This window comes from Apium graveolens, chromosome 6, assembly GCF_009905375.1.
Source record: "Apium graveolens cultivar Ventura chromosome 6, ASM990537v1, whole genome shotgun sequence".
Taxonomy (NCBI): domain Eukaryota; kingdom Viridiplantae; phylum Streptophyta; class Magnoliopsida; order Apiales; family Apiaceae; genus Apium; species Apium graveolens.
Window position 1 is genome coordinate 11,260,403 of NC_133652.1, and position 24,955 is coordinate 11,285,357.

The following is a 24,955-nucleotide window of genomic DNA, read 5'->3' on the forward strand; positions in this document are numbered from 1 at the left end:
TTTTTTTATTATAGACGTGTAGGACAAAAACTGGTATGCATGTATGTTATCTGTAATGCATTGGCCAACTGCATGCCATAAATGGAAGGTAGGTCATTCACACACATTATAATATATTAAAATTGAGTATCGCAGGGTCAAATGAAATAACACACGGGCCCACACGTTAGTCATTAACTCTAATAAAAATAGGTTATTTTTATTGGTGGAATTGATAGAAATACAGGGGGTCATTAGCATTTATTATTTAACCACCAATAAGAAAAAGTCCATTTATATGGGAGTTAGTGACTATTATATCCTTTGGGCACACCATAGAAAAACCCATTATTTAAACAAGTTGCAGATAAATGGATGGATGCAAGAATACTTTGACACTTTTCCCCTGTATACATGACACACATGCGTATCTATACAACGCACTTGAAATGCTTTTCCCCCTTATAAAGTGAAGATATGATTTTGAGTAGGGGATTTTGACTGCTTTGCGAATCATTATGTGGATTTTCTAAAATTTAGACAATCTTTAAATTATATTACTTTATTTAAATTATTATTCTCTTTATCCCTTTTTAATTGTCACATTTATCAGTAATTAAATTGATAAATTTTTTATTAAAGATTATATATTATTCTTATATTATTTAAAAAATTATTTATTAAAGTAGATTAAATATACTTTTCAAAAATATAATTATTTTATTTTATTCAACTATAAAATATAAATAAATTTCAGTCAAATTTTGATTAGTTTAACTGCACAAAAGTCAGATGTGACAATTAAAAAGGACGAACGCGTGTTACTTTTAAATTTTAATACAATATTCAAAATGATGAACACTAATTTTATCATTCCTTTTCTAACTTACTAGGTATAAAGTACATTATTTTTGGATTAAACGTGTACGGTGGAAACATATACAGAAAGTAATAGAGATAAAAACAATGTACACACGCAAATATAAAAGGAATTTAAACTTAAAGAATAATAGAATATATAGAAAAAGTTATAGTTTACTCCAATAGTTAAACCACATTTTCCTTGCTACAAAATCATCTAATTCCCAAATTCTTTTATAAGAAAAAAAGAAAAGATTTTTAAAAATTTAGATGAATAATTTTTATATAATTATGTTTGAAATCTTCTTCGAAGAAATCCCGATCATTTTTACTTATTTTTTATACATCGGTCTTTCTAATGTGTGCACAAGCACACACAATAAGCATTAATTCCCATGAATTTGGTGTATTTTCATTGGTGGAGTTGTTGTAAATGCAGAAAATCATAATATTTATGATCAGAGGACCAATCATGTACCAAATTTATAAAAGTTAGTGTTGTGTGACCCACATTAGAAAACCCGTTTATACATTTGTCTCTAGAATCTTGTTTCCGCTTTCAGAAAAATCAGTCATTTTATTTATTCTCTCGTTGATTCGGGAACAAACGTTACAAGTTACAACACCCTACAAAGGGAAGTAGAAGTCGGTAGATGAGCTAAGATTCGGTACTTGGGGACTGGGGAGTGGGAGGTATGCCTTAATAAATAAGAATGTTACAAACGGTGAACAAATTAAATATTCTACGAAATTTATTACTAGCTCTAGATATTTTAGTATAAATATAAAGTCACCATGGTCCTTTTCATACTGGTCTAGACCATTCTCGTGACATACATATTATTATTATTATACATTTGCATTGATGCTCTTTCCTCTCTAAATCACTCACTTCTCACCATTTATCACCCCTCTCCTCTCTTCTCCTCTGAAAATCATCTCAATTCTATACAAGCATAATTTTTTTTCCTAAAGAACTATTGAAGTTACGCATATATAATGGTGAGTTTACCATTATAATTTATTTTGGTACGGTGTTAGAATATAATATATGATCCTGGTAAACCCGATTCGTGGTACCCTGTTTCGTTATGCTTTTAGTTGTTGGCTGACATGATTATGTTTGTATATGATTTTTATGCAGGAAGGAGTTGAGCAACAGATGAAGACATGGGAAGGCTATGTAGAGTGGAGAAACCAGCCGGCGATCAAAGGCCGTCATGGTGGCATGGTTGCTGCATCTTTTGTGTTAGGTTAGTTAAATAAAAAATCTACAACCTGATTATTTTAATTACTGTTAAACTGTTGATTAAAGTGGTTGATCAGTGATGCAAAGTGGTTGATATAGATTTTTATGATCACGGATGTTGTTGACAATTATGAGGGATATGAATTTGAATGCAGTGGTTGAGGTGTTGGAGAACTTGGCATTCCTGGCAAATGCAAGCAATTTGGTTATATACTTGAAGGACCACATGAACATGTTGCCATCAGATTCTTCAAATTCAGTCACAAATTTCATGGGCACCGCTTTTCTTCTCGCTCTTCTTGGTGGCTTCCTTTCTGATGCTTTCTTTACTTCTTACTACATCTATCTCACAAGTGCTGCCATTGAATTCTTGGTTAGTCTCTCTCTCTCTCTCTCTCTCTCTCTCTCTCTCTCTCTCTCTCTCTCCCTCCCTCCCTCCCTCTCTCTCTCTCTCTCTCTCTCTCCCTCCCTCCCTCCCTCCCTCTTGTGTGTGACTGTGTGTGTCTGCAGGCAGGGCCTTGATGAATTTAGTTGCACCTAGTTTTGTCTAGGCTTTAGGCAGTGGCGGAACCACGAGGCTAGAATTATGTATCTTTAATTTTTAGCTGTCGCTAAAAATAATTCATTGCAACTTTAAATTTGATTTTCAGCTACAAGATAGGCTAGCCCCTAATCGGGCAGGGGCTTAGGGCCGAAAAGGCCATCGTGAACGATACCAAGTATTTTAAGATACCAAGTATTTTAAGATATGACAAATCGACTTTTAAAAATATAATAATAAATATATGTGATATTATTTGATGCAAGCATATTTACTGATATCTTATTTGATATGGTTCTTCTACATGAATTTTTTTATACAAATATTTATTAATAAAATTTGACTTGGTCTGGAATTTGATGGAGACGACGCAAAGCCACTGGGGGTGCCACGAGTATAGTGAGGTAGGGCTGTGTCTTGAGGTAAGGATCACAGACTGATGCAACCTGGGACAATAGTTATTGTAGCTGGGATCTGCATAGTTATATAGATAACAAAATATATGTATTTAACTTGAAGTGTCGTACAGATATCGACACTGACCTACTTTCCATCTCATCCTGCATTTAAGCCTTGTTGAAGGAAAGTGATACTGACATGATTTTCTTGCATCAAATTATTGGAATATTATTAATTTATTGATTAGTTCACAAAAAAAACACAAGTTTCTTACTACAAAGTTAACATTATTTCCGCCTTTTGAGTGAGTACACAGTACACTTGTGACTTTTAGCCTAGTGGGAATGCATAGCCTATAGCCTCTTGCACATTTTCTACATTTCCCTCTTTCAAATTATGATATTATACCGTTAATTATAATTCTAAAGTCTTGGAACATTTAGAATTTAGAGCGCCCATACAATCTAGTGGCATTCTGCATTTATTTAGATTTTAAATAAGACATGCAAATCCTTATAATGGAGCCTATAGTCTATACCAAACTACTATAGATAAGACCTGTTTATAGTAGTGTGTTCTATCTCATTGGTCCCCGAGTCTTTCTACCAAGAAAGCTTGAGATTTATGGAATTATGATTACAACCGGAACATCAGTACTTTCTCAAATTGTCCTCCATTAGGTGAATGTCAAAACAAGGCCACAAATGGATAATAAAGTAGAGAGTGACTAACGTGTAACTACACTCCTTTATATATTATCTTAGAGATTTTTCTCTTTTTTCTTTGGATCTTCCGCGTGAAGCTTGAAAGCAATGGAACCCACTCATTCTTCCATTTCCTAATCACTTAAGATTTAGCTGATTTCCCAACATTAAGTGGTGCTTTAGTGGGATTGATAGATATTTGGTTTTATGTGGCTACATACCATTTTTGATTGTCTTTGCTACATATTGGTACATGATTGTTGTATTATAGATGACATGTTTGAATTAGTACCTCGACAATTATAATGTATTTGGAGAGTTAATCAACATGGAATCAAGTCTGAAGTTCAATGTAATTCAAAGCTTACAATTCAAACTAAATTGAAGGTTGCTCAGTGTGTAGATATTGTATGGTTGGTGAATTGATGTGTTTATGTGATTTAATTTTTGGAACAGGGCTTGTTGATACTCACTGTTCAGGCTCGGTCAGCTTCTTTAAAGCCACCAAAATGCGAAGTCCATGACACCAGTTGCCATGAGGTAGGTGGTGCAAAAGCGGCAATGTTATTCTTAGGACTTTACCTTGTGGCCCTCGGCGTTGGAGGGATCAAGGGATCCCTTCCGACACATGGTGCAGAACAGTTTGATGAGCAAACTCCAGAAGGAAGAAAGCAGCGATCAACTTTTTTTAACTACTTTGTCTTTTGTCTTTCACTTGGTGGGCTAATTGCGGTGACCTTAGTGGTTTGGATTGAAGATAACAAAGGTTGGGAATGGGGATTTGGAATTTCTACATTGACAATACTTTTGTCAATTCCAGTCTTCCTTTCGGGTTCTCTTTTCTATCGGAACAAAATACCTAATGGAAGTCCACTTACAACCATATTTAAGGTCAGAAAAATTGAAGTAATTCCAAGAAATACAATGGAACTGAATTCTAGTATAGTAGTACTGATACTGTATTTGCATGACAGGTTCTGATAGCTTCTGCATTAAACAGTTGTGTATCAGTTGCCAGAAACCCAAGCAATGCCATTGCAAGTATGTCTCCAAGTCCATCTCATCAAACACCATCTAACACAGAAGCTGAGCAAACAACTGAAAAAAGTAGTAAAGCAGAGGATTCAAACGATGTCCCATCTGAAGGCTTTAGATTTCTGAACAGAGCAGTGACTAGGAGGCCAACTTATAGATCACTACAGTGTTCTGTAAATCAAGTAGAAGATGTCAAAATTGTGCTCAAGATTCTTCCTATATTCGCCTGTACAATCATGCTCAGCTGCTGCCTGGCCCAACTTTCCACGTACTCAGTCCAACAAGCAGCTACAATGAACACAAAACTCGGATCCTTAAAAGTTCCACCAGCATCGCTCCCCTTTTTCCCTGTCGTCTTCATCATGATTCTTGCACCAGTCTATGACCATTTAATCATCCCATTCATGCGTAAAGCAACAAAAACAGAATCAGGAATCACACATTTACAACGCATTGGAATCGGACTAGTTCTATCCATCATTGCAATGGGAATTGCAGCTTTAGTCGAAATCAAACGCAAGAGAATCGCTACTGATTCTGGTCTAGACACTATTGCGCCATTGCCCATATCATTCTTCTGGATCGCATTTCAGTACTTGTTTCTTGGATCAGCCGATTTATTCACCATAGCTGGACTACTAGAGTTTTTCTTCACAGAAGCACCAAGTAGCATGCGATCTTTAGCTACCTCGCTAACATGGGCTTCATTGGCAATGGGATACTATCTAAGCTCATTAATCGCTTCAGTAGTCAACAGCGCGACAGGTACCTCCAACAACACACCATGGCTCTCTGGCAAAAACTTGAACCACTTCCATCTCGAAAGATTCTACTGGCTACTGTGTGCATTGAGCGGATTAAACTTTCTGCATTATCTATTCTGGGCAAGCCGATACAAGTATAGGTCAGTGAACTAGCTAGTAGTACTAAATGTGTAGTAAAGAGAACTTCAAATGCTAATGCAAACTATAGAGGGGGCAGTGTTAAAGCAGTTAAAATCATTACATAGTTAAATCAAGTCTTTAGGTAACTATGTATGTGGATTTTGATTCTCTTGATGCTGTATGACATGAGGATTGTAGTTGCTGGAGTTTAGATATCGATATTACAATATATCAAATACATTTGTGGCAGTTGATTTGCAACGACTTCATTGCGAGTTATCATCAACAATTCGTTATAACCAATAAATGAACAGGCCGAATGAGAATTCAAAAAAAAAAAGATTTAATTCAGTGAACTTTGATTAAATGATGGAAACTTTCGGCATATTAGGACTTCCTGAAGATATTTATGCAATTGCAGATTTTTAAAATAAAACATGATTATAAATCATAAGTAGAAATAATAAAGTTTGTAGTTATTTCTGTAATTACTTAAAATTTAGTCATCTTTATATACTTAAAAATATTTTGTATGAGAAAAATGTGTCTAATACATTTTTATATAATATTTAAAATTATGTATAATTGTATATTACTTAATTTTAATACCATTATTGAACACTTTGCCTAAAAGCGAGGATAAATAAGTACTCAAAATAGACGTGTGTCAAAGTTCTGGAAGCATCCAGAAATGATTATTTTGCGCTGTGAATGAATATTTATTATGCCCATAGGTAATGATGAATGTTTATTAAGGTTTATTATGCTTCTTAAATAGTAGTAATTGCTTAACTCATTTGACATGTGGAATTGGTGAATCAGCTGTTGCTGATATGTGAGTAAGTTCACTAAAAAAATTTATATGCAAATGAACCCTTTTTTGACACCAATAATATCAAATAAATTATTTATTGTTACTTATTCCTGTTACTATCACTTTAAAAATAATTTTTTGTAACTGGTTTATTACAGTTTATTAGGTGCCTGTGTGCTCCCAATCTCTGTAAGAAGAGAAAGAAAGGTGATAAAATTAGTGATTTTTTTTATTCTTAATAAAAAAATTGAATTTGTCTCTGACTTCTGAAGTCAACTCATTAGTTCTCACATTACAATATTACTATGCTACTATGTCTTTTATTATTTTAAGCAAACACTTGATATATGTATGTTGCTAAATAGTTAAATTTCAGTTTGCAATTACAATTTATGAAATAACATTTTTAATCATATTTTTCCTTTCATATATATATTGATTTAGTTAGCTATATATTTCTAAATAACTAAAGTTAAAATTAAGATAATAATTTGATCAATATTTAACATATAAAGACAGCTATTATATGAAAAATATAAATAAATTAAGATATAACATGTATTTAGTAAATAATGTAATATGTTTTTAAGTAACGGTCTTATTAAAATATACGATATTATATATAAGAATTAATTAAGAATGTCAAATATGTTCACACTAATACGAAAAATAAATAAATAATTAATGCGTATTTATTCAATAAACATTATATTGTTAGCAAATATATGTTATATAATTTTTAGAAAAAAATAGAATCCAAAATTTTTGTTATCTAACCAAATTGACGGTAAAAAATTAAATAAGTGAATATTTATAGAATAAATGCTAGATGTACACATAATTCAAATATTAATTCAATTTTTGATTTAGACCAATCTATTTTGTATTGTTTCGAACATATCATCAGAATCTACTCGCTCTTAAAAAAATACAAAATTTGATTATTTTTCCCAAATGTATCGGATCTCAATCGAGTTGAACTGCATTTTTCAATTAGCTGATTTAGAAAGTTTATTTACTGGATCGATGAGAAAGTTTTATCAATGAAATAAGATATTTGTAAAAATTTACATTCACTATTAATGTGTACGAGACCTTTATAAGACCATATTCATAGATAATATATATCAAGGGTTAACTCAATTGGTTAAAGAGGGAATAACTATTCTCTTAATCACATGTTCGAATCCCACGGGAGGAGAATTTATGATATGCCTCGTGAGTGAGAACATGTCACTTAAATAGGGTTTACCTTGATTCACATGGTTTGCACTCAAAAGTAGCGGCTGCGGGTTAATTACGATAAAAAAAAATTGTAAAATTGATTTATTGTGATTTGTCGTGTGCTTACCCGATTATTGCACGATTGGGTAAAACTACGGGCATTGTACTCATCCAATTTTTTCCCCATATTTCACTTTGTTAAAATAAAAATATACACTAATATTAAAATTTAACCTATATGCATGCAAATTTTTAATACATGCGAATTTTTAAAGAGCAAATTTGATATTTTAATTTACATTTCATACATATTCAAAAGAAAGATATTAATTTATTTTATAATTAAAAAATTCTAGCAATTAAGTAATTTGAAGAAGACATTACCGATTTTAATTAGTACCCTAGTTACAAAAAAATATATAACATACATTGTTTTATATAATTAAAATTATACATAAATTAAAATTTTTTTGAATGAAACACTGAACTTCTTCCATTGTTTATATCAAATTATTTCATGTTATTATAAAATTATTTTCATGTTTGAAATTATAATGAAATTTATATACACACTAAACTCTATAATTTGATTCGCTCAATTTTATGTTAAAAATGAAAAGTAGTTATACTGATCACATAAATTACCATATTCTTTCTTTCATAATAACTTAAAGCATTATAAATATAAGTACAAATATTTATGAATATTTAATCGAATTTAAAAAAATTTAGCAAATGAAGCCAATATATATGATTACTAAATATGTATGTGAAAAAGGTTAAAATTATTAAAAAAATGATAAAGATTAAAATACAACTATATTAGTCTTTATATTATATATAATATTAGTATAACACCAACTCTATCGCACATAATAACATATTCTAAAGTATATATCTCATATATAAATAGTTGATATACATATATTTGTAAACTAAATAATGTCGTAAATAATTTAATAATATTATAATGACACTTCAACACGAGAAATTTGTGATTGGGCTATACATATTCTACAACACGCAACAAGTTTTCATCACTTAACGCTATAATAAAAACAACAGCTTATTTGATTTAAAAATCACGTACAATCAAAATATTAGTTATCAGCGTAATCGCCAAGCCTATAAAAAAATAAAAAATTGTAACATAACAAACCATCAATTTAAAATCTAAATTTTCATTGAAGATAAATTATCTATAATGCTATTTTTCGTACATTTTAATTAAATTATTAGGAAATATACTTCATTTATTAATCTTTAAAAAAAATCAAAAACCTTATACGCCGAATTCCGATATATTGCTAGAAAATAAGTCGGGTCTCGTAGGAGCTATTCTGCTAGTTTCTTTAATAACAAAATAACAATAATTGCGCTAAAAAAATATAAATATAAGTTAAAGAAAATTTTACTCACATCGGTTGAGTGCAGTTGTGTGATTGATTTTGTGCATGATTTTATTGTTCACACATTTTAAAATTACCCTATTTTTGCTACTTATCAGTAGTAGCTGCAGTAGAAATTTGTTAGTTTGTTTCATTCACTAAGGAATATTAGAGGCAACTAATTTTTAATTCTCGGGATTTTGTTCTAAATGATATAGTTCGAATATTACAAGTCTGGAAAACTGCACTTTAAATTTTTCATTAATGTAGTCGAAAAATTGCAATTCTGAAAAATATACCCGTAATTATATGTAACACAAAATAACTTATTAAAACTATTATTAACTAATATGCGCAGCATAATTTAACAATTTTGTGGATATATGGATATATGTTACATGTATCTTCGGATTTCAATCTCATGATTATATATTTATTTATTTAATTTAGGGTGATTTTATACACACCCTTATTTAGTTTTGGATCAGAATACCCTTATTATTATTTTTTTGTTTATATGTCACATTTCCATGATTGCCATTTTAGTCTATTTCTTTTCAATTTAATATTTCATTTGTGTTTTTTGTGATACATGAGATTTTATTCGTTAATTTATTACAATTTATTCGTTAAATTTAGATGATACATTCGAGTTTAAATACTTTTATAAATATATATGTGCTTGATCTAAAAACACTTTATTTTTATAAATTTATTTTATTTAATTGATCTAATTATAAGTTGATGACTTTCTCAGGAATTAGGGTAAATTAATATTTTGAAATAATTTTTTTTTATCACGGTAGATGGCCCAAAAAAGTCATTTTTTTGATAAAAATGACATATTTTTGCCCTTTTATCAGATTTGAAAAATGTCATTCTCCAAACATCTAAATGAAAGCATCTAATTAACTAAATTAAAAAAACCTCTCTCTCAGCCTTAGTCGACCTCCGTTTTTAAATCTAGGTTTTAATCACCCTTTCTATTAGATATACTATCCAGTCTCACCGTTTAATATTTTTCACTCTTCCATCTTCTCTTTTATTTTACTCTTTTTCAAAAATTCCGAATAAACATAATTTTTGGGTGAGATCCTGTTATCTTGTTATTTGTCCCAAATCTTTTTGGGTGTGAGTATATTTTGTTTAAAGTTTTTATGTGTTTTGATGTTGGTTTCGTTGAAAAGGATTTATGTGATTTTTTGGAAAGTTTGAATTTTTTGCATCAAAACTGATACCGTGGTGAATATTACAACAGCTTACTTTTCACAATAAAAGATTATTCATACTTTGAGGGCAGTTGTTTCTCTGATTTTAGTTGATGTAACTAAAAAATCTGAACATTGGGCTGAAGATGACATTTATGTGAAGATCAATTGTGATTCTGCTAGTTTCAGAGTTGGCCTAGGCTGGATTGTTGGGAAAACTATTATAATCCTTTTTTTTAATTTTTTTATTCAATTTGTTAAGCAATCTGAAAATAAGACAGCTATTTGTTTCCTAATTAGGTTGTATTATCAGAGGCATGTTCCAACTGTATTCCGATGTTTTAATGAAAGCATTTTATTTTATTGACTTAATTGCAATAAAGTGGCATGAATTTAGCAAAAAAAAAAAAGTAACTCAACTACTGAAAGTATAACAGAAATGGCTTTAAAATATTATTTGTAACACACGATTGCATTCCGTTAACAGGGTTAACGAAACATCAGTCTATTTTTGAATTAAATAAAGATTAAGGTTAAAAGGGTAAATTTAGTCCGCATAAGGTAAGATACCACTTCAATTATTGATTATCTCACTCTTATCAAACTCCTTCAAAAAAAAACCGCAATGCCCTCTTCTCTCGAGTAAAAACCCTAAACTAGTACAATCAGGCGATCGAAGCAAAATCAAGGCAAAATGGCGCGGGTGTTGAGATCAAAGGAAGATCAGAATCGCTACAAGCCATATGAATGTCCCCAATATATTGGTAATTGCTGAACTCATAATGCATGTGTATGGTGTTTATTGTGATGTTGAAAATTGGGGATTTTAGTTGTGGATGATAGTTATGTGTATGGCATATATGTTTGTATATGTATTCAACATATTTGCACAAGTATATGTGTATGTCTTATATGGGTAGTAATTTTGAGTTTGTATTCATATTTTTTGCTGAATTTACTTAAGTTTATGTTGATGGCCTGCACAAAATTATTCTTTTAATATTTTGTTCATTCATGTCCAAGTATGTATCCTGTAAATATGTTCTTAATTTGTAATACATGTAATTACAAACTTGTTAATTTTGGTATATATATAGCAGATGATGAATTTTTCACAATCAAAATATTTTATAATGGAGAGTTTAAGGAAAATCTTAAGATGTATACATGAGGTCTAGTTGCGTATTTCAAATTTTGTGATTCTGATCAAATCAGTTTGATTGAGATTAATAGTATGCTCGTAGAATGTGGTACCAAGGGGGGTTGTTATAATTTACGGTATAAGCTTCCAAAGACAACAATGGACAGGGGCTTATTTGAGTTACAATCTGATGATGAATTGATGGTTATGTGTACTCTACTTAATCCAGATAATAGGCCTAAAACTAATAGATATGTTGAAATTTATGTAATAACAACTGAGCCTTTAAGTTGTGAAGATGAGAGGGTGAGTAGTGGGGAAGAAATTTATATGGAAAACCCTATCCCATGCTCAACACAACAGGAGCTGGAGCAAGAAGAAGTAAGTAGGGAACTTGAGGGAGTGTATAAGGATTTTTCTGACCCTGATGACAGTGAAGAATATGTTATGAATCCAAGTGTAACACCCCAGTCCCACATCGAGGAGATTTGAGACTTCTGTTCAGTTTATAAGATAAAGTACTACTGCTATGTGCACCAACAAAACATGATCTTTTGGGGGCATGTGGTGGGCTTGTCGTAACCCAAGTTGGCTGCACTGGGGACAGTAGGCTTCGGCTTATTTTGGACTCGTAATCGGGACTTGACCCGATTTTCAAATAAGGCTCGAGATTTAACCCGGGTTGTCACATATGGTATCAGAGCCGACTCTCGAAAGTTTGATGCGTCAAGTTGCCGGAGGTGGGGACACGAAAGCTGTTGGTATTATCCCACAATGGCAAGAGATCCGGAGGTGGGGACACGAAGCCACCCGGTATTATCTCACAATGGCTAGAGAGGTATGATCTTGGACATATGAGCTATCGGTTTCAAGCCTGACGAGGATGTCAGGAGTTTAAGTGGGAGAGTTTGTAACATCCCAGTCCTACATCGAGGAGATTTGGGACTTCTGTTCAGTTTATAAGGCAAAGTACTACTGCTATAAGTACCAACAAATCATGATCTTTTGAGAGACTGTGGTGGGCTTGTCGTAACCTAAGTTGGCTGCACTCGGGACAATAGGATTCGGCTTATTTCAGACTCGTAATCAGGACTTGACCCGGTTTTCGAAAAAGGCTCAGGATTTGACCTGGGTTATCACACCAAGTGACAATGATGATGAGAGTTTTCATTCAGATGCTTCCAACCAGGATGATAGTGATGATGATCTAGTATTTGACAAAAATATGGATAAAATAATTCGTGAAGACTTTGAGTACAATGAAGAACCTTTTGAACAAGGTGAGAGAGAAGAGAATGTAGAATCAGATGATTGTACTGTGTATGCTGGAAGTGATGAGGAGAGGATGACAACAAATTCCACTGATGATGATGAGCCAAACTATCCAGTTTTTAATAAGGAAGTTGATATGGAGAGGCCAGTTTTTGAGCTTGGGATGATGTTTAAATCTTCTCAGATTTTCAGGAAGGCAGTGATGACTCATGCTATCCTTGAGAGGAGGCCTGTTACACTAGTCAAGAATTTTGGAAGGAAAGTGAAGTACATTTTTGAGAAACCTTGTGAGTGGAGAGTTTATGCTTCTCCAATGAAGAAGACTTCCACTTATCAGATCAAAACAATTATCAAGAGGCACACTTGCATGCCAACCTTCCAGCAACAACAAATTACCTCTACATGGCTAGCATAGTTTTATGAAAAGGAGATAAGAATGAACCCAACCTGGCATGTTAGTGCTTTTCATAAGAAAATTTTTTAGTGATTTAAAATGTCATGTGTCAAAGTTTGCCGTGTAGAGAGCCAAAAAAGAGCACTTCTGAAGAACAATGAGACTCATTCAACTCAGTTTGGTCAAGCGTGGGATTATGCACATGAAATAAAGAGGGTACTTCCAGAAAACACAATAAAAATTCTATGTGAGGATCCAGAGTCAGGGACAGGATCTGGTAGATTTATGATAATGTATGTATATTTGGGGCCTTTGAAGACTACATTCACATAGTTTTGTAGGCATCTAATTGACCTAGATGGTTGTCATCTCAAGGGGCCTTTTGGTGGACAAATTTTAGCAGCAGTTGGGGTGGATGCCAATGATGGCATGTACCTTATTGCCTGGGCTTTTGTTGAGTCAGAGACTACAGAATCTTGGACATGGTTCTTGAAATTCCTTGGCCAAGACCTCAAGATACGAACTGATGATGAAGCTGAATGGACCTTTATCTCTGATAGGCAAAAGGTGTGTTCGTGCTTGGTATTTTTTCAATATATTTTGCACTTTTCATGTATGAAATACTAATTGTTTATAATATTTTTTGCAGGGCCTGATTAATTCATTAGAAGTAGTGGGGCAAAATGCAGAACACAGATTTTGTGTTATGCATTTGTACCAAAACATGCATAAAGATTTTAAGGGAATTACCCTTCGACAGTTGTTATGGAAATCTGCAAGAGCTACCACTGAATGGAAACTTAACTTGCATATGAATAAGATGAAAGAGGTAAAAAGTTTTACATTATGTATCTTGTTAGTTGTAGTTATATAGGAATTAACATAAGTATGTCCATTATGTAGATTGCTCCTAAGTGCCATGACTGGCTAATGGCAAAATCAAAGACCCAATGGACAAGATCAACATTTAGAACACTTGTTCACAGTGATATATTTGTTAACAATCACTGTGAAGTGTTCAACAACAATATAAGAAAATATAGAGACTTGTCAATTATTACACTATTTAGAGAGCTTCACAAATCTGTAATGAAGAGAATCCGAGTTAGGAGAGACAAGCTAGCTGCTAAGGATACTATCATTTGTCCATCTGCATTAAAAAAACTTGAGAAGTAAGTGTATTACTTTAATCATTCACTGCATTCTATTACTTTTGCATTAAGATTGCTTATAACACAATGAATATAGGACTATTCAATTTGCTGAAATTATGTTATTGTTTGGTCTGCAGACACATCTTACTTGGTGACATGTACAGAGGGTGGACATGAATTAGTTGTGGATTTGTCCAAGAAATCATGTAGCTGTAGAAAGTGGGATCTCACAGGGATCCCATGCTATCATGCAGTGGCATGCATTGTTCTTAAAAATGAGTCATGAGATCTCCATATACACCCTTGCTACTCCAAGAATTTGTACATGAAGGTAAATTACTACCTTATTGTTTGGATGCATTTAACTCACTCAATGTATTTAACTTATTTTTTTGTCAGCTGTATAATTCCACTCTAGAGCCTATTGTTGGGCCTGAATTCTGGAAAAGGGCTAATGAGCCAAGACGTAGGCCTCCTAATGTTAAGACTCCTACAGGAAGGCCCAAAAAGATAAGGTCAACAAAAAATGACATTTACAAAGATCTAACAAAACTAAGAAAAGTTGGCACTATCATCAACTGCACATACTGTAAAACTCAAGGCCATAATGCAAGAACCTGTGCTGCAAAGGTAAAGTTTTAAGTGTTCAATTTTTTTTTCTTCGAGTTTTTCTATTAAGTTTTGCTACTGAAATTATAATTATTTGTTCTCCTGTTGCACAGAAAAATGACTCGATGAAGAAGATGAAAAAGAGTGGGACTATACCTGTTATTGCTAGATCAACAGTTGTGTGCAAGACTTGTAAACAATCAGGCAATAACTCAGGACATTTCCAGCTAAGGTAACTTTTTTCCTCTCACTTATCATGTTGTGGAAAGTAAAAATGAACATAATTATGAGCAATTGTGTGCTATTTTGAAAAAAAAGAGCACATCCTCCACAACAAATGTGATTATTTTGGCCACAGGACATGACCAACAAACCATTCCTCAGATGACGAAGCATCATCAACAACAACAGGCTGAGATTCAAGGCACCCAAGACAGCTCAACATCAGCCTTCCAAAATCATAGGAAGATAACTCTGAAAAGAAAGAGAAAGAAATGAGTAGGCTGAGAAGTATGAATAAGCGGTACATTTGTCGGTTAGGATGATATTCATTACTGAATTGATTGTCATGGTTGGTTGCAACTACTTAGGTATATGGAATGTGTAATGGCTGGTAACTTTGTGTATTTGGGCATGACAAACATTTTTTTTATTGTAGATAACCCGCAGCCGCTACACTTTGGGTGCGCACTGGGTAAACCCTACGGGCTCACGCAATAGCCTGCAAACCACGTGAACCCAGGTAAACCGCATTTAAGCGACAGACTCACAGACTCTGACTCAGGAGGCAAAATCATAAATTTTCCTCCCGTGGGATTCGAACCTATGACCAAGAGGATAGTTATCCTCTCTTTAACCAGCTGAGCCAACCCTTGCGGGCGACAAACATTGCAACTATATGTAATACATTTCCTGTTTTGGATGGTTTATGCTTATTTCTTTTATTGTTACTTTCTTTTCCATTTCAATTTCAAAAACAAAAGACCATTACATTACCAAAATAACATAAAATGAAGACATTAAATTAGTATTCATTTTAAACAACAAACAACCATATAAGTTATACCTCTTCTACATGAGGCTGGGACAAGAACATATACAAGATACAAAATAAAGCTAAGAAAATAAAAGTTTGTTTCCATCTTTTGCTCTGTAACTTCACAACCTCAATTTCCATTTGTAAACACCTTACCGACTACAACCATTAACCCATCGGAAAAAACCACACCCACAGCTGCCTTCAACACATCCCACGAACCTTCTTCCCGAGTTTGTATTTGTTCGAGCTGTTCTCTCCACCGCCCACTTCCCACAAAAATACATGCATGCCATATTTGACAAAAATAAGCTAATTTATTTAAAAAGGAATTGAAAGTGATGCTTGTGTTCTTGAGTAAGGTCAAATACATTGGATATATGTATATATAGCAGATTCTGTAAGTAGATAGTCATTAGATTGATATCCAGACAATTGTACCATTGCAAACTTAACGTCCGTCTCCGTCTAACCCAGTTAACACAATGCATCGTGTGTTAAAAATAATATTTTTGAGACACTTCTGTGATACTTTCAGTAGTTTGGTTACTTTTATGCAAAAAAATTATAGTTCAGGCCACTTTACTGCAATTAAGTCTATTTTATTTATCAAAAAAAATATGAAATCATCTAAATTCAAATTTATCATCTAAATTTAACAAATCAACTATAATGAGTTAACCAATAAATCTCATGCATCAGTAAAATTTAAATAATATATTGAATTGAAAAAAGAGAGATTAAAATGGTAAATTAATGAAAACTTCAGTATAGAAAAAAGATATAGCATGGATACTTGGTCCAAAACAATGTTAATGCTCAACATATGATTTTAGTGCTTAAAATGGTAAAGATACTCGGCACTAAAACACACAAATAGCAGCGAGAACAAATACCAGAATTATAACATTTTTTTGTTCCACGAGCTTTAAATTATTCTTGACTTCCACATTCACCAGAGAATGCAATCGCCAAAGTACATAAAACCAATACCACCACATCAACAGAACATGAGTTTTTCTTATCCAACAAAAATAGTTCCGAGAAATCTCACTCGACCTACTTTATTGCTCTGCACCAGACAAAAAACAGGGCTGGAACATCACTTGTTTTCTAACAAGATTTCATGGCTTCAGGGCTAAAGCGATTCCAACCTTGGCACTCTTTTCAATAGCCCTGGTATCAACCTCTCCAGAGATGGTAATAAGGGACTTTGGGCGCCATGCATGCTGGATCAGAGCACTTGCTATTCCATTGTTGTTCACCCGAGACTTCACGCTAGTCAATGGGTCCAAGGCATGCTGCGTACCAATTGTGAGAGTGTTTTCATTGCTTGAGAAGCAATGGGACAACTCAGCACCAACAGCTGTGTTGGTCGATGGATTTACTGTGTGCATATAGGATGCAGTGAGGGTGTCAAATTTATCGTTCCTGTTCCAATCAACATGAATAACCTCAATAAAGAAAGAAAGCATATTTAGTTCAAACAAAAATATAACTATATAAACCACTCAGACTGCTACCATCTAAATTCCCTCAATAAAGAAAGAAGGCATATTTAGTTCAAACAAAAATATAACTATATAAACCACTCAGACTGCTACCATCTAAATTCGGAAAACCAAGAATTTTCAACAGTTTTTCCTAGCTACTGATTACTGAATGACCCCATGCTCCTCTATTAAAAAAAAAGCTTACTCACAATGCAAAAGATGCAATGAGGTCGCCAGATGAAAAATTCAGAGCAGCATTATATTTGGTAAAGTTTCCTGAGGCTGTGTCAAAAGAGACATCGGTCCCAAGTGCCAATGTGTTACTCCCCACTACTCCAGAGAAGCTGACAAGTGGAGTAGCAGCCAAACCAATGCTGGTGCTTATTCCAGCATGTTCATGGAAATACTGTACTTCCACCTGTTTCCAATTTTTTGAAGTTAGATCTTTACATAAAAACAGTATCAAACCTAGACAGGTGACTTATAATAGACTCTGCTTAAAAACTGAACAATAAAATAGTGAAAGAGTACAATTCTGGCAGAATTTAAAAATGGACACTACCTTCCCAGATCTCTGATCAGGAGCAACAAAGCTTAATATCGTCTTCAGTCCAGGTGCGAGTTCATCAATGGTAATAGTTGAACAGAGCTGTACATCCAAATAAAATCAGCAGAAGTAATCTCACACATATAGAAGAAGTCGTTTGTTCAATGCGACAGCCACATTAAATTTAATAAATTATTATTTTGGTTTTACATTCAAAAAGTAAAAATCTACCATTTCCTATGGAAGAAAAATCACATTTAATGTGAACATATAATAGATTGATTAAAGTTCATATCAATGATCAAACTTTGGAAGAAAGAGGATTCTTCCTATTTTTGACAAATGCTGCAACATACGTTCGAGTTAATGTCCAACTTGAGATCGGTAGTAATATTATTGTTCTTCCATTGGGCGTTCACATCAGCCAGAAATGATTCTCCTTTTATATTAGCCGAAGGAGTGATTGCCTGAAATTTGAGGAAGGAAAAATCAGAACAAGAATAAAATTTAATCTAACTAAAAATTTTCTTATTTACAAAATCTAACTAACATGTAACAGCTATAGCTGAGGATGATGTATCAGAACAAAGTACAAGCCTATGTAATGAAAATGCAAAGAAGCACCTTGTTTTGTACAAGAATGAAATTAAGGCATAACAGATACTGAGCACATGTAATGTTTACAATAAGTCTTATATTAAAAATACCAAAAACACAAAACTGTATCATTAGATGTAACTCCCATCTCCAATTCACCGAAGGGGTGGAAGAACAATAAGGACACAAAGGGCAATGACAGAAGTGAAAAGTAACTTAAAATTCAAATATCATTACTTCTAACCCTCATGTTAGAGGTTAAAACATAGACGCCTAGAGAAATAAATTATATCACCAGTGGATGGATCCCTAATCCCCATGAATATGAAACCGAACCCCGGCTTGCTTACGGGGCATCAATGGTCAAGAAAAACACGGGGTGTAAACATAAATTATCCCTAAAAAATAGACAATTTCATACGCTGATTATTCCTAAGAGTAGACAACATTTGAAAATAAGCTCGAACACACGTCACAACCTCTGGAAATAAGTTATATTACAAATGACCTACAATCTCAGTTAGATAACATACACCATAAATCTATATTCCTTCACCCAACCAATAACACAGGTTAAAGCTAAAAACACACAAGACCAGAAATTACGAATAACCCAGTAACACCAATCGCAGAGGACACACCGCATATAATAATACAGAAAAATCGTATAGAACCACTTGTTCCCCAAGTTATTTGGCTACAATCTCAGCAGATGTTTCTTATTTGCTCAGTCATATATCTAAACTGCAAAAATCTATCATCACATGTTGAATACACATTTCAGTAAATATACTTTAAATCATTTTTTTGTAAAGCCCAAATATTTTACACATATATACACAGAAAGAGAGAGAGAGAGAGAGATACATATACATAGAGAGAGGTAGAGAGAGGGAGGGAGAGAGAGAGGATGGAGAGAGGGAGGGAGAGAGGGAGGGAGGGAGAGAGGGAGAGAGGGAGAGAGAGAGAGAGAGAGAGAGAGAGAGAGAGAGAGAGAGAGAGAGAGAGAGAGAGAGAGAGAGAGAGAGAGAGAGAGAGAGAGAGAGAGAGAGAGAGAGAGAGCAAACCAGTCCATTAGCGGCAACGGTAGAGACAGTGAATTTATGGTGGCTTTGATAGTCTCTGTACAAAAGATCTACATGAACATACCCCAAACCCCATTACAACTTAATTTCAATTCGATTCAGGGCAATTACCATACATACATAATAAAAGTGTACAATAATGAAATTGAGCAGTTATAAAACAGAGAGTACCTCTTGCTTTCTTGCCGATGTCGGAATAGAGACCTGGACCTTTTGCCATTTCTCCTTCTCAGATGCTTCAGCGAGAGAGAGAGAGAGAAAGAGATGAACGAGTAAATAAAATTAAAAATCAAATGTACAGATATAAACCCAACTAAGCATATGCCCTTATTTATTCCTCTTTTGTGGCATAAAAAAAACTATTTTATAAATTAACATTTTCAATGAAAAATTCAGTACATATTTTATTTCAGATGCTAATTTTTATATAAAAATAAGTTTAATTTAGTTTTTATTTAATTTAAAAGATAAAATCGGAACAGATGGAGTAATATTATAATTTAATAATATTTTCCACTGTCGTTGTAATCTTGTATAGAAATTTAAAGTGTTAAACGTATTTATATGCTAAAAGATAACAATAAGAAAATATGTCTTCGTCTTCAGGATAACCAATTAAATCGATTTTTGAATGTTATTATTTGGTTTTATTGTTGGATTAAAAGCAAAATAAAATAGACTCTATAACTTGTCTCTCAGACATTTCAAGTCAAAAACGACAGGCTTGTTGTTGTCTAAACTGAACACGTGCTTCATACGTGGAACTATATCATCTTCTTGTTTAAGGTGTACAGTGATCAAGAGAGAGTACGGCTAAGTGCTCAATTTTACAAAAATTTGTATACCATAATATAACATAATATAATAATTGATGTGAAATGTTTTGATTGTAGTTGTTGATGTAAATATATGTGACCGTTTCAATTAAAATTTAATGTATATTATTTTGTGCAAAATTTTATATCCAATTTTGTAAATCAAGCATTTTCCGAAATGTGAATTTGCAAAGCAAAAACTAAATGGTTCTGAATTATGTTTTTAATTTTAAAAAGACAAAATTGCACTATTTATACCCAACATTTTAATATTTTTGCACTTTGGTGGCTCAAACAAAAAAGTTGCCAAATGTATGGCTGAAATGACCATTTTAAAGCAATTAAAGGGCTCGGGGCTAAAGGAGTCAGACGGGGTTAACGGTCGTTAGAGTATTTTTGTCCTAATAATATTCCAACGTCTATATTTTCCTATATTTATATGAACCACACATCCATTCTTTCAGTGACCTAAAAAATCTTGCCTCTCTTTCTATTACAACTAAAAAGCCCTCATTTTCAATTGATCCAAGAACATGAATCATCAACGTTTTTGTAACAATTGGGCAGTGGAGAAGGCCTCGTGGACTGATTATAATCCGGGCCGTAAATTCCTCACTTGTGCTATTGGTGGCTACAACTTCGTTCGTTGGGCTGAACCAGAGTTTGATGCGCGGAGCATAGCTGTGATTAACGGGTTGAAGGGGCGCATCGAAAGGAGAGAAGATGATCATATCCTGGAGTCCGTGGCTGCCCGGAATGTGTACACTGAAGAATTGAAGAATGCGAAGCATGAAATTTGGAAGTTAAAGTGTTTGTGTATTTTGTTGTTGTTGTATGTTTTTCATACATGGTTTAGCCCAGTTGGCAAGGATGTTGAACGAAGATGATGTATTTGGCCGTTGGGTTGTTGTAAATGTGGTCTACAATGTGATTAATGTGTAGCACTTACAATGTTGTTGTTGTTGTTGTGTAGTATGTTATTTGGATAATGTATTGTGGTCTTTTTATTTCAATAAAATGCAACCCTTAGTTATGTTTTGTGCTTTGCAATCATTTATATCTCGTAAGTGAACAAAACCAATAAATGACAGAAATGGACAACGAAAGAACAAAAATGCGCCAAACAAATATTCTTAGACTGCAACAAGTAGCAAAATACAATAGGTTTAACAAAAGAACCATTCATTACATGAAGTACTTGATGGTTATCCCAAACCAAATTGCAAGTCTTAACACAAACTAATCTTAGACCGGCATAACATCAAGTAAAAGTCATTATGGTGCCTTATTTGCACCACCATCTTTGTCTGGTTATCCCAAACCAAATTGCAAGTCTTAACACAAACTAATCTTAGATTGACATAACATCAAGTAATAGTCATTATGGTGCCTTATTTGCACCACCATCTTTGTTCTGAGACAATATCTTCCTCTTTACCTTTTATGCAAGTTGGAGGCTTTTAAGACTGACATGATCAACATCCCCATCTGTTGGAACTTGTTCAGGAACTTGACCTTCATTTGCATCTTCATGTGGATCAGTATTTCCTCCACTTGCATATATTTCTGGCCTATACCAGTTTGGTGGAGTTTTCTTCACTTTACATATCCTTGAGTTATGGCCTTCTTTGTTGCAATTCTTACACCTGACTTTGAATTTTTCAACTGGAATTTCTCTCCCTTCTGTTGCAACCTTTGTTGCCACATCAGATTTCTGCAAGTATACCACATATCATCAGTACATGACAAAACAACAAATAAGGTTTAAATTTGCAGGTTGAGATCATACATTTGCTGTACAGCTTCTTTGATTATGACCAGGAGCTTTACAGTATGTGCAATGAACTTTTGTATTAGTCCTCTTCAGCTTTGTAGGGTCTGTAGGAACATCATTCTTTTTGTTCCAATTCTTTTTAGGTCTTCATGTAGGTATCTTCACAGCTGGTGGCAATGGATTTGATTCTGGGGTATCATCCCAGAATTCTGGACCAACAATGGGTTCCAAAGTGTTGCCATATAGCTGCAGATAGGTCTCCTTCTTGTAACAGTCATGGATGTAATTTTACCATGGCTCATTCCTTAGTGCTATACATGTACATGCATGATAGCAAGGAAGGCTTGTGAGATCCCACTGTGTGCAGGAACAAGTTCTCCTTAGCAAGTTCACCACCAACTCATGGCCTCCACCACTGCAAGTAACACTATAGGAAGAACCTCCAGACCAAGTGACCACACAATTTTCAGCATAATGGATAGACCTGTAAAAATTGATGACAAGTTACAAAAACAAAACATTATGACAAATGACATTAGGGCAAGGTTTGAAACTTACTTTGTCAATTTTTTTCTGAGCACTATGGCAAATGATAATATTTGCATTTGCCATTTTGTCTCTCCTGATCTGGCTCCTCTTCATTATGGCTTTATGCAATTCTATGAATAAAGTAATGATAGGTAGGTCCCTCATTTTTCTTAAACTACTGTTGAATATCTCATAGTGATTGTTAACAAACATATCACTGTGGGAGATGGTCCTAAATGCAGACCTAGACCACCGTTCCCTAGGTTTTTGCATTAGCCAATCTTAGCAATTTGGTGAAACCTGCACATATTATATTTTAAGCACACATATAATAGATGCCTAGCATTAATGCATATAATAGATGACTACCTCTTTTATTTGGTCCATGTGGTGGCCCTAGCAGCTTTCCACAGTAAATGTCTCAAAGACAGGCCTTTATACTCCTTATGCATGTTCTGGAACAAGTGCATCACACAAAATCTGTGCTCTGCTTGAGGCACAATGGCTTCTAATGCATTTATTAAGCCTTAGAACAAATGCATATAAAACACATTTACTAGTAATAAAATAGGAAAATAATAATGACTAACAAAAATAGGAAATTATACCTTTTGTCTATCATAAATAAAAGTCCGTTCTTTGTCAATTAGAATTTGCAGGTCTTGACATAGAAACTGTAGAAACCAAGTCCATGAATCAGATGTTTCACTCTCCACAATTTCCCATGCCACTGGATACATACCATCATTTGGATCAACACCAACAGCTGAGAGAAGAGTGCCACCAAAGGGCCCTTTCAGGTGGCATCCAACAAGTCCAACAATTTTCCTGCAGTGTTGTTTGAATGCCTTATTTAATGGTCCTAAACACAAGTAGAATCTTAGGAATTTGCCACTTATTTGATCATGTTCGGGATTTTCAGTTAATATCTTCACAGTACTCTCAGGAAGAACCTTCTTCAATTGGTGAGCATACTTCCACAGGTCCGCATATTGCTCTTCATGTGTTCCATTGATCTTCTTCAATGCCCTCACCTTTGCTCTGTAAACTACATGTTTGCTTACATGGCATTTCAAATTGTTTATAATCTTTTTATGGAATGTATTGATTGACCAGCTAGGATTCATTCTTATTTCTGTTTTATAGTAATCAGCTATCCACTTGGAGTTGATTTGCTAATGATAAAAGGTCATGTATGCTTCTTCACATAGGTCTTAATCTGGTAAGTGACAGATCCTTTATGCAGTGGAGATGCATATATTTTTTCATTGGCATGGAGGCTCACACACATATTGGACCTTCTTGCCAAAGTTTCTGCAATTCATAATTGGCCTCCTATCAAGAATTGCCAGTTTTTTAACTGCTTCTCTAAAAATCCTGGAATTTCTGGAACACATACCTAGGTGGAAAACAAGGTTAACCATGTCTGCGTCCTCATTAAACACTAGATAGCTGGTTTCATCTTTATCTGTGTTGTTGGTTGCCATTTTCTCCTCATCAAAATCAGCATAGACACTTGAATGATCACTCTCATTCACTATCTCAGTATCAACATCAAATTTCCTTCTAGCAGTCTCATCCTCATCAAAATTTGTATCAAACAACAAGTCATCATCACTCTCATCCTTATTTGAATGGTCAGAGTGGAAGCTCTCTTCACTATCATCACTTTCATCACTATTAGCCTCATATTCTTCATCAGAACCCTCAAAACTCTCATCACCTTCATTCTCATTCAGGTTAGATGCAAATGCCTCTTTAAATTCTTCCTCTCCTATAATAACAACCTCTTCAAATTGTGTACTATTGTAGTAATTTTCATCAAACATGGCTTCATCAGCTTCAACTTGTGTGTTCGTTTCAATTTGTGAGGTATAAATTGGTGGAATAACTTCTGCAAATACCTCTATATATCTATCTAATTAAAGGCTCCTATTTACTATCAGTTGACACATCACTAGTACATCACCATCAGTCTCCAACTCAAAGCACCCTGCCTCCATTGTAGTATTAGACAACCTATACCAAAATGTACGAAAGCCTTCACAGTCATCTACTTTTTTCTTTATCAAGGTTAATTCTATAAGACTCATTTCCTCTCCATTACAATGGTCAACATATCAACACGACCATTTACATACTTCTTAGGATTATACTGCATCTCTCCACCATGTACCAATTTTTATAATAAAATAATCCACATCTGCAATTTTACAAACAAGAC

General features: G+C 33.8%; 3 protein-coding genes across 4 annotated transcripts; 2 read left to right on the forward strand and 1 right to left on the reverse strand.

Moving 5' to 3' along the window:
• Positions 1 to 1,653: 1,653 nt before the first annotated feature.
• On the forward strand, positions 1,654 to 5,901 carry LOC141667083 (protein NRT1/ PTR FAMILY 4.6-like). Of its 2 annotated transcripts, none has more exons than XM_074473435.1 (5): positions 1,654 to 1,842; positions 1,985 to 2,093; positions 2,245 to 2,462; positions 4,190 to 4,624; positions 4,708 to 5,901. In XM_074473435.1, exons 1-5 carry the CDS (start codon positions 1,840 to 1,842, stop codon positions 5,683 to 5,685), a joined length of 1,743 nt encoding a protein of 580 aa, XP_074329536.1. In that variant the 5' UTR covers positions 1,654 to 1,839; the 3' UTR covers positions 5,686 to 5,901. The 2 variants fall into 2 exon arrangements, with proteins under 2 accessions (XP_074329536.1, XP_074329535.1); XM_074473434.1 differs by lacking the exon at positions 1,654 to 1,842 and adding an exon at positions 1,877 to 1,900.
• A 7,291-nt stretch (positions 5,902 to 13,192) lies between these two features.
• LOC141664577 (uncharacterized) lies at positions 13,193 to 14,424 on the forward strand. The gene is made up of 5 exons (XM_074470535.1): positions 13,193 to 13,386; positions 13,435 to 13,660; positions 13,743 to 13,922; positions 13,997 to 14,265; positions 14,385 to 14,424. The coding sequence occupies exons 1-5, from the start codon at positions 13,193 to 13,195 to the stop codon at positions 14,422 to 14,424; spliced, it is 909 nt and encodes a 302-aa protein (XP_074326636.1).
• Positions 14,425 to 16,663: 2,239 nt separating this feature from the next.
• On the reverse strand, positions 16,664 to 19,944 carry LOC141666900 (mitochondrial outer membrane protein porin of 36 kDa-like). Its single transcript, XM_074473143.1, has 6 exons — positions 19,786 to 19,944; positions 19,597 to 19,664; positions 18,289 to 18,399; positions 17,948 to 18,034; positions 17,595 to 17,803; positions 16,664 to 17,323 (listed from the first exon to the last, which is right to left on the reverse strand). Exons 1-6 carry the CDS (start codon positions 19,832 to 19,834, stop codon positions 17,017 to 17,019), a joined length of 831 nt encoding a protein of 276 aa, XP_074329244.1. The 5' UTR covers positions 19,835 to 19,944; the 3' UTR covers positions 16,664 to 17,016.
• Positions 19,945 to 24,955: the final 5,011 nt, after the last annotated feature.

Bases quoted from the DNA above. Each gene is read 5' to 3' on its own strand.
- LOC141667083 (XM_074473434.1), top strand. The intron at 2,463-4,189 runs GTTAGTCTCTCT...TTTTTGGAACAG, and splicing joins GTGCTGCCATTGAATTCTTG to GGCTTGTTGATACTCACTGT. The intron at 4,625-4,707 runs GTCAGAAAAATT...TTTGCATGACAG, and splicing joins CACTTACAACCATATTTAAG to GTTCTGATAGCTTCTGCATT.
- LOC141664577 (XM_074470535.1), top strand. From the start codon at position 13,193: ATGTCATGTGTCAAAGTTTGCCGTGTAGAGAGCCAAAAAAGAGCACTT. The intron at 13,923-13,996 runs GTAAAAAGTTTT...TCCATTATGTAG, and splicing joins ATATGAATAAGATGAAAGAG to ATTGCTCCTAAGTGCCATGA. The intron at 14,266-14,384 runs GTAAGTGTATTA...TTTGGTCTGCAG, and splicing joins GCATTAAAAAAACTTGAGAA to ACACATCTTACTTGGTGACA.
- LOC141666900 (XM_074473143.1), bottom strand. From the start codon at position 19,834: ATGGCAAAAGGTCCAGGTCTCTATTCCGACATCGGCAAGAAAGCAAGA. The intron at 18,400-19,596 runs GTTTGCTCTCTC...CTCAAATTTCAG, and splicing joins CCGTTGCCGCTAATGGACTG to GCAATCACTCCTTCGGCTAA. The intron at 17,804-17,947 runs GTAGTGTCCATT...AATTGGAAACAG, and splicing joins CTGATCAGAGATCTGGGAAG to GTGGAAGTACAGTATTTCCA.